This window comes from Pinus tabuliformis, chromosome 1_2 (genome assembly GCF_031772625.1).
Source record: "Pinus tabuliformis cultivar Carrire ecotype Pingquan chromosome 1_2, CPIR1, whole genome shotgun sequence".
Lineage (NCBI taxonomy): Eukaryota > Viridiplantae > Streptophyta > Pinopsida > Pinales > Pinaceae > Pinus > Pinus tabuliformis.
Window position 1 is genome coordinate 584,234,474 of NC_142298.1, and position 8,738 is coordinate 584,243,211.

An 8,738-nucleotide genomic window follows, 5' to 3' on the forward strand; every position below is an offset into this window, starting at 1 on the left:
AATCATCCAAAGCATATCTTTTCTTTTTGATTCCTTACCTGAAAAGCCTCCCAAGGAAAAAAGATTAAATCCCAACATGGATGATTTGTTTCATAACATGTTCCCGCAAGCGTTATTTGATGGAGCGGCACAAAACAACACTTGTGGCTGTGGAATCCACATCATCATGGATGAATATACTCAATTTCTTATTTCGTGGAATGGAGGAAAAGGATCCGGCTGCAAAGCGGAGGCGATGGCTCTCACGGGGCTTCTCTTTTTCTATTTCTTTTTAACATTAAATCCGTCTCAATATTTGGGGATTCCAAAGTAATGGTTGATTTTGTTCTAGGAAAAATCCATAATAGCAATCCTCACCTTGCAGGTTGGATGAACAGGATTGTTTTCCTATGGGAAAGGATGGAAGGATGTTCCATACAACACATTTACAGGCTACAAAACAAGAAAGCAGACAGATTATCAAAGGAAGGTCTGTTTTCAACTCCAGGTATATGGCACATGAAGGTAATTTCAGACAAGCAAGTGTTCTCTATCACAAAATTTTCTTTACCTGATGCATAATATCATCTTGCTGGTGTCAGGTATGTTTTGTCAATTTTGTCCTTGTTGTCCTCATTATGATTTTGTCAATCACTTTTTTGGTATTTGCGTTGTTTCCTCCACGAAGGATCTTAGTTCTCCAATGTTTGTATTTACAAAATATCGTCTTTGAGGCCTCTATTACAAAGAATGGCTGTCTATTTGGATGATCATCAGATTTATGTTTTTATGGATTTCTATCCTCTTTCTCAGGTTTTTTCTGTAACGGATTGCCCTTTAGTCCGTTTCTAGCTCATATGCAGTTTCTATCTGGAAAATATATTTCTGATCATTATATTCCTTATATAATATAATCACGCTTTTTCGTTCCTAAAAACATATAGATTGGGCATCATTTTTAATAATCATTAAAATAGTTACTAACACAATTATTTTGGAAATTGATTTTAGCATTTGATTTGATTATGGTTGATGAGAGTTGATATGGTTGATGGATGTATATCAATAAAAAGGCCATGAGATTTTTAGAGTTAGACTTTTGTTAACTTTTATTAATAAAGAGGTCATGATTATTAAATTTTAAGTTTTCTACTAAATTTTTTTTTATTATAGAGATTCAACCCATTTAATTTAATAAAAAAAATTAACTGGTAAATAGTTATAATACTTTGGATTAATATCATTGTTTAATAATATCACATGTTAATTAATTTTGAAATTGATTTTAGCATTTTATTTTTGTATACTTATAAAAAAATTCTAAAATATTTTACGCCGGTTATTAAATTTCTATCTATTTAATAATTATCGATGATTAAATTAAAATTATAAAAACATATTCCAAAATAAACATATAGATTAGACATCATTCTTAATAATCATCAAAATAGTTACTAACACATCTATTTTGGAAATTGATTTTAGCATTTGCTTTAACCATAGTTTATGAGAGTTGATGAGGTTGATTGATGTATATCAATTGCGTTAGTAAAAGTACAATCTATAACCTTTGGTTTCCTCACAATAGCCAATAAAAATGAATTTCACACTTTTATCATCAAGCTTTCTTTTCTTTTCAGCAAGAACATGAGCATAGGCAATGCAACCAAAGACTCTTAAATGAGAAATATTGGGTTTTCTTCCACACCATGCTTCATAAGGGGTAATATTTTTCACAAATCTTGTTGGGCATTTATTAAGTAGATAAACAGATGTAGCTACAGCTTCAGCCCAAAAAAAAACTGGAAGGTTTTTACCTTTCATCATGCTCCTATCCATTTCAACAATTGTTCTATTCTTACATTCTGCAATGCCATTCTGTTGTGGAGTATAACTAGCTGTCGTTTGCCTTTGAATGCCATTCATTTTATAATAAGAATCAAACTTATTAGAAGTTAATCCTCCCCCTCTATCTATGCGTAATGCTTTTAGATAATAACCACTTTGCTTTTCCACAAGAGCTTTAAATTTTTGAAATATGACAAATGCATTAGATTTTTCTTTAATAAAATATACCCATGTTCTTCTACTAAAATCATCCACAAAAATAATGAAATACTTATTTTTGTTGAGAGACAAGGTTTTCATAGGACCACATATATCTGCATGCACTAGTTCTAATGGTTTACTTGCTCTCCATGATTTTCCTACTGGAAATGAATCTCTATGTTTCTTACCATGAATACAATCTCTATGTTTCTTACCAATAATACACCCTTCACAGACTTTTATCAGTAGAACTAATAAGTGGTAACCCTTTGGCCATTTTCTTGTTATATAACAATTTCAAGCCTTTCATATTCAAATGTCCATACCTTATGTGCCATAGCCAGGAACTATCATCATAAGCAACATTTAATGTTGTACTTGCTTCACAAGGGAGATTGAAAGCAAAAATTCTATTTTGCAGCATATTAGTCTTAGCAATAATTTTAATGTGACCAGTTTTATCATATATTATGCATTGCTTGTCCTTGAAAACAATTAAATATCCCTTTTCAAGGAGCTACCCCACACTCAAGAAATTATGTGCTAGACAAGGAACATATAAAACATCATTAATGTGCTTTGGTTTTCGTTTTTTTGTCTTCGCAACAATTGTTTCCTTCCCTTTAGCTTCAACTGGCTTGTCATCTCCCAATAGTACATCAAATTTTGTAGATTCATCTATCTCTACAAAGCCATCTTTTTTTCCTGCCATGTGATTGTTGCAACCACTATCCATAAGCCACACCTCTTTGGAAACATTATTAGTTGAATCAAAAGCCAAGAATAAAGTGCCAACCTCTTCTTTTTCTTCAGGAAAATTAACTTCTTGTGTTTGTTTTTTCCAACAATTTCTTTCATAATGGCTAAATCTTTTATAATAAAAACACTGAACTTGGGATTTATTAAATCTTTTACCTCCATCACTATCATCATTACCTTGTCCTTTGTTGTATGCAGAAAAAAATCTTCCTCGACCTCTGCCTCTTCTGTATGTTTGTCCTCTTCCTCTTCCAAAAGTGTTCTGGCTTTCCTCATGAGAGGAACCACTTTTGTCTTTGAAAATATTTCCTCTTGCTTGAAAAGCTTGCTCAATAGATTTTTCAGAAGATCTATTGATTCTTTGCTCATGAGATTGAAGAGACCCCATTAGCTCATTCACAAACAACTGAGTTAGATCCTTAGACTCCTCAATAGCAACAACAACCCCATCAAATTTTGCAGGCAAACTTCTTAAAATCTTCTCAACAATTTTTTGATATTTTAAATCTTCTCCATAAGACCTAATTTCATTCACTATACCCATAACTCTAGTGAGAAAATCTTGAATAAATTCAGAGTTTTGCATGCACAAGGTTTCAAATTCTCTTCTTAATGACTGCAACTTAACAATTTTTACCTTATTGCTTCCTTGATATGTTTGCTGCAAAGCATCCCATGCCTCATTTGATTTTGTTACTCCAACTAGTCTCGGAAAAATAGAATCATGCACTGCTTGCTGGATTAGGAAGAGAGCCTTTGAATCTTTCCTACGATTTTCATTTCACTGGTTTCGTTGGTCTTCAGTCCAACGGGCAAGTGTGTGAGCATCTGGTTCTGTATATCCGTTGTCACTTTGAAACATTAGTATTTGTGGTTGAGAAATATTCATATTGTTGGCCATTGCTGCTAACTACCGAGCACTCCAACCAATAACTTGAATCTGTACAGGCTTCACAAAATTATGAAAACTCTTGCAAATGGCTTTCACAAACATTTGAAACTTCATGCCAACAACACACACTTTACATATAAATCAACTCCCTTAACCTAGCTATGATACCATGTTAAATCTAGCAGGAGCATGCATATGAAACATAAAGAAAACTAATGAAGAAAAATAAGAGAAGTCTGATTCTCAATCCATGAGTTGAACTCTCATTGGAATCTCATATCTACATAGGAACAATGAATACATTATTATATAGCCCACATATTTCTAATTGCAATATCCATTATCTGACTAATGTCTCTAATAATTTTTTGAATGATCACTGATTACATCTATAAATTTTCTGCCCTAATTTTGATAACTCAAAACACAAAATTTGCTAGCTAATTTGTCAACAATTACATAGCTTTATTTTAAGCATTATCTTCAACATTATCTACTCACTAAATATTTGCACAGTAAAATCTTGGGTTTAATCGAACTCGGCAAGACAACCCAGGGGAAAGATGAAAAATGATCTATGTCTGGATAAAATTTTAGGTTTAATAATTTATCTGTGTAGTTAATAATTTGTTTTATTTTTATAAATGAATATGCTGAGGAATGGAAGAACTTTCATTAATCAGTTTATGTTTGTGCCGTCTGCTCAGTTTATGTTTGTGCCGTAAAATCAAAACTTCTGCATAATAGTTACAGGCTAAATGTCAAAAGGTTATCTGTCACATCCTTTTATAAATAAATGATCTAAAAAATATTTGTGAATTAATTTTTTTTTATTAATCCGTTTATATTATTTGTGCAATTATCTATTTATTTTTGGAATTCCTTAATTCCCTGTAATTATCCAGGGCTGCCCATAGATCAAGGTTTTTGCATAATAGCTACATGTCCAAACCAATGCCAAAAAAGCGTCTATCAAAGATATTTGTATTTTTTAGGAACTGTTTTGCAGATAGATTTGCTTCTTTTTTTTTGAATTGTTTTGCTATTAGCGAGGGGTTGTAGGCATCTCTGTGTGCTGCTTGCAAGTTTCATAAAAATAAATGTAGAGACAAATGTGTGCTCGCTCCATATTTCCTACTGAACCCTAGAAGTTTCCTCTGGTACACAGAGTCTTGTGCCACGCCTTCAATTGATTTAATGTGCATTCTTTTTAAAAAACAATAGAATATAAGGGTTTTATCCTCGTTTAATAACCATCTAACTAATTTTGATTCCAAATAAAATCGAACTCAGTAAAATCGTGGTTTTAGTCGAACTCAGTAGGACAACGCAGGGAAAAGATGAGTACGTGACTTTGAACAATGATCTATGTCGGGATATACACTTAACTAGCATTTGCACCAAATGTTGCAAAGGAAACGCCGTAAGGCATAAATTGAGGAACAATTCCGACATGGGAATGGGAAAATGTACATAAGATGCAGATATGTAGCATAAATGAAATTCTAAAGATGTATAAATTGAAGTTTATTTAGGGTGCCTAAGTCTATATTTTTTTTAATTATTGAATTAATATTGCATATAAATCTCATAAAATTCAACAAACTTATAATTGAGGGCTCTAATCTCTAAGTTTGACTTTGGGTCATTAACATGGTAATGCACTGTCTCAACCACTAAACCACATAACAACAAACAAAAGACTACAAAATGTTACGATCATTACTATAGTAAACCCAATTACTCTACACACAATAATTTATTCTTTACTCGAAGAGAATATTGCTTAACGATATCCACAAAAAGATTGCAAGGTGGAAAGCATTATGCATAACAGAATCTCTGTTATTATAACTTGTAAGTTGTAGCATTGTTCCAACCAATAAAACTATCTTCACATTTTGGAAGATCAAATGGAAATAAGTTTTGAAGAATTCAATAAAAAACGTCCAAGATCATTGGATCACATGATTAATGGTACCCTGTCCTATGAATCTAATATTTTTATGCACTTACAATTAAGGGAGAAAACAAGGTCCAAACAATGTATACCACAGGGACCAATAAATAGTATATTTGAAAATCCTTACTAGGATCAGAAAAAACAACATTACTTCTCCTTAAATCCTTCACAATCAAATTATACAATTGTTGTACAACACAAGGCCCATGATGTTGTCAATAGTTCTGATTGAGAATGCGACCAGATTCCTTCAATCTCATACAGTGATTAATGCACCAATTATACAATTGTTGTACAACACAAGACTCATGTTGTTGTCAATCAAGCAATAGTTCTGATCGAGAATGCGCCAGATTCCTTCAATCTCATATAGTGATTAATGCACCAAACACAGGTGTACTAGTTGTAACGACTTTTCTATCATTTTACTGATGTTGTCATGTCAAAATCAATGTGATACAATTAAGTCACCTTTAAGAAGAACCTCATTGAAATTTCTATACAAGGATGTATGTCTTATCATTACTCATTCTAATTTCACCTCTTTTATGTTCAGACTTCACGAATTAGCCTCCAAATGCTTGCTTCATCCACAAACCAGTCAATTACCTTTTATAAATATTTTGTTTGAGCATTGGAACTCAATAACATTTACAAAATTATAAATTTTTTATCTCCAATCAATTTCTTTTCTTTTCTTTTTCTTTTTCTGATTTCCACTTATTATTGTTATATAAATATCTAAAGTCATTTTATAATACTTTAAAAAGAGAAATTTTCAGATATTATAATCCCTAAATCCTTTCTTCCCATTCTTAATGACTTTTGCAATTGGAAATAGGGCTTTGCAATGAGGTTCCCTCTACATTAAAATCTGCAACTAACCCACCACGGTTAGTGTTAGAGCCCTTGGAGGGGTTTTATTCTCTTGAAAAAAAGTCAAGTGACAAGAAAGAGTCTAGGCTCCCGGCTCTACGCCGGGCCTGTACATTATTACAGGAATCTCTTGTACCTGTTTTGGCAGATCCTATTTTGGGTGTTGAACATCCCGTTCTGCCCTTAAATATAAAGGAGCAAGCCAAAAGTATTGCACATGAATGGAAGTATAAGATAAACCTTGAAGGAGATGTTGCCAATGGAAATTCGTTGGAGGCCCAGACCTTCTTGCAACTTCTAGCTACTTTTGGAATTGCGTTAGAGTTTGATAAAGATGACTTATGCAAGCTTGTTCTTGCAGTTGCACGGTGCAGGCAGACACCTGAACTTTGTCGTTCCCTTGGACTTGAATAAAAAATGCCAGGTTGGTTGGCTGGTGTTATGTAATGTTAGCCTCAGTGGCTAGGCTGGCAAAATTTCCATCCATTTTGGTAGATAGGCTTTTTGTTGTTTTTCTGGCATTCATGGCTAGCTTGGTTTTTTTGAGGGACTGGTGGATTTTATCAGTATACTTGGTTGTGGCTGATTGAGTTGAAGATAAATTTTGGTAATCCTGGCTGTAGTAAACCTTCCCAACGTTTTTTGTTTAGTCCAGTTAACGGATTTCAAAGTTGACAGGGTTGGTAGTCTTTTCTTTAGATCTCAACATTTCATATGCAAGGCAGATACTGAGTGGCCTCTACTAGGTAGACATCTTTTTATGAGGTAGAAAGTTGTATGTAAGTTATTTTTTTGATATTAATAAAGGCACCTGATGATGATCATCTATGGTAAAGTGTCATAAGGCCTTTCATGAGTGGGGAACTGTTTACTTACGAAAATGGTCTCAAGCTGACATAGCTGTTATCTTTATTGACAAATATGTTGAAGTTGTCTGTATTGTTTTTTCTTTCACAGTAAACTATCTTTTGGTATTTCAAATGTTTATGACATATTCAGATTAACTGAAAATTTTGTGACAATTTCATGCAGATGTTGTAGAAACCCTGGTCAATAGTGGAAAACAAATTGAGGCAGTCAACTTTGCTCATGCATTTGGGTTGACAGAGAAGTTTGCACCTGTTCCTTTGTTGAAGGAATATCTGAAAGATGCTAAGAAAGCTTCTCAGGCAAGTTTAAAAAGTGGGAATAACTCTACTGTTGCACAAGTACGATTGTATTACTGTTATACAAAATGTCTTGTTATGTGATGATCATTTTGGCTTAGTATTGTTGGTTATATCAGAAGTTCCTTTTTTGACCGATATTTTTATTTGGTGCTATAGAATGAAGTAAATACAAAAGAGCTTTCTGCTTACAGAGCTGTTATAAATTGCCTTGAGGAGCACAAACTTGAATCGCAATTCTCACCAGATCCTCTTCAAAAGCGTGTAGCTGAGCTAGAGAAAGCTAAGGCTGACAGAAAAAGGTCTGCAGGTGATATTAAGTCTCAACCTAAGCGTCCTCGTGCTAATGGAGGAAATGCTGGTGTATATATGCCTCCGTTAAGTGCAGATGAAAGAACTCCGAATCTTTATGCTTCTTCCAATGGTGCAGACAGAAGCTTTTATAGGTCTTTGGATAGAGTACAATATTCTGGTGCAGCTCCAGGTGTTACATCCTACAACCTACAGGGCCAAAATGCATATGACAGATCAAACCAAGGATTATATGGAGCAGGCTATGGTGTTGGAAATAGGACTCCAGTCTCGCTCTCAAGGCCATATATGTATCCATAAGATAACATGGGACCTTCGTTGTTGGGTTTCGGTTCTCACAATTCCTCTACTAATTACAGCAACCATCACTTTGGCAGTAGACTGCCTGCCCCTCCTCCAGCTTATCAGTCTTCTTTTATACATTAGGTAGGTACGGTGCTTATCTTACCGTGGTCAAGCAAGTTTTGATCTTATCAGGCCCCATAAAACCTTTTTTATTGGATGTGGCTGGTAGTAAGCACTTAGCTTTGAAGAGGTTTTTTGACTTTGTTTCTGTAAATCTAAAAGATTGGCAAAGTTCATTTGGCAGCTTTTCACAATTTTCAGTGGTGTTTTCTTCTATTAAGGAATTTTATTTTTGTATGGTATTGAGTGCTTCATCACTTTCCCAGGTTACTATATACTGTAGTGTTTACAGTTCAAGGATGATTCTATGCATAATTTTGGTATTTTTTTATTTGTT

The 8,738-nt window shown here is 33.7% G+C and overlaps 2 protein-coding genes across 2 annotated transcripts in view; both read left to right on the forward strand.

The window, feature by feature from the left end:
• The window catches only part of LOC149206989 (FRIGIDA-like protein 3), a 40,559-nt gene extending 33,627 nt beyond the window's left edge, over positions 1 to 6,932 (forward strand). The window contains exon 2 of the mRNA XM_089397883.1: positions 6,484 to 6,932. Within this exon, the coding sequence (XP_089254009.1) occupies positions 6,484 to 6,932 (449 nt within the window). The remainder of the gene's footprint in view (positions 1 to 6,483) is intronic.
• Positions 6,933 to 7,345: 413 nt separating this feature from the next.
• On the forward strand, positions 7,346 to 8,296 carry LOC149206990 (FRIGIDA-like protein 4a). Its single transcript, XM_089397884.1, has 3 exons — positions 7,346 to 7,454; positions 7,551 to 7,726; positions 7,844 to 8,296. Exons 1-3 carry the CDS (start codon positions 7,346 to 7,348, stop codon positions 8,294 to 8,296), a joined length of 738 nt encoding a protein of 245 aa, XP_089254010.1.
• The last annotated feature ends 442 nt before the right edge of the window (positions 8,297 to 8,738 follow it).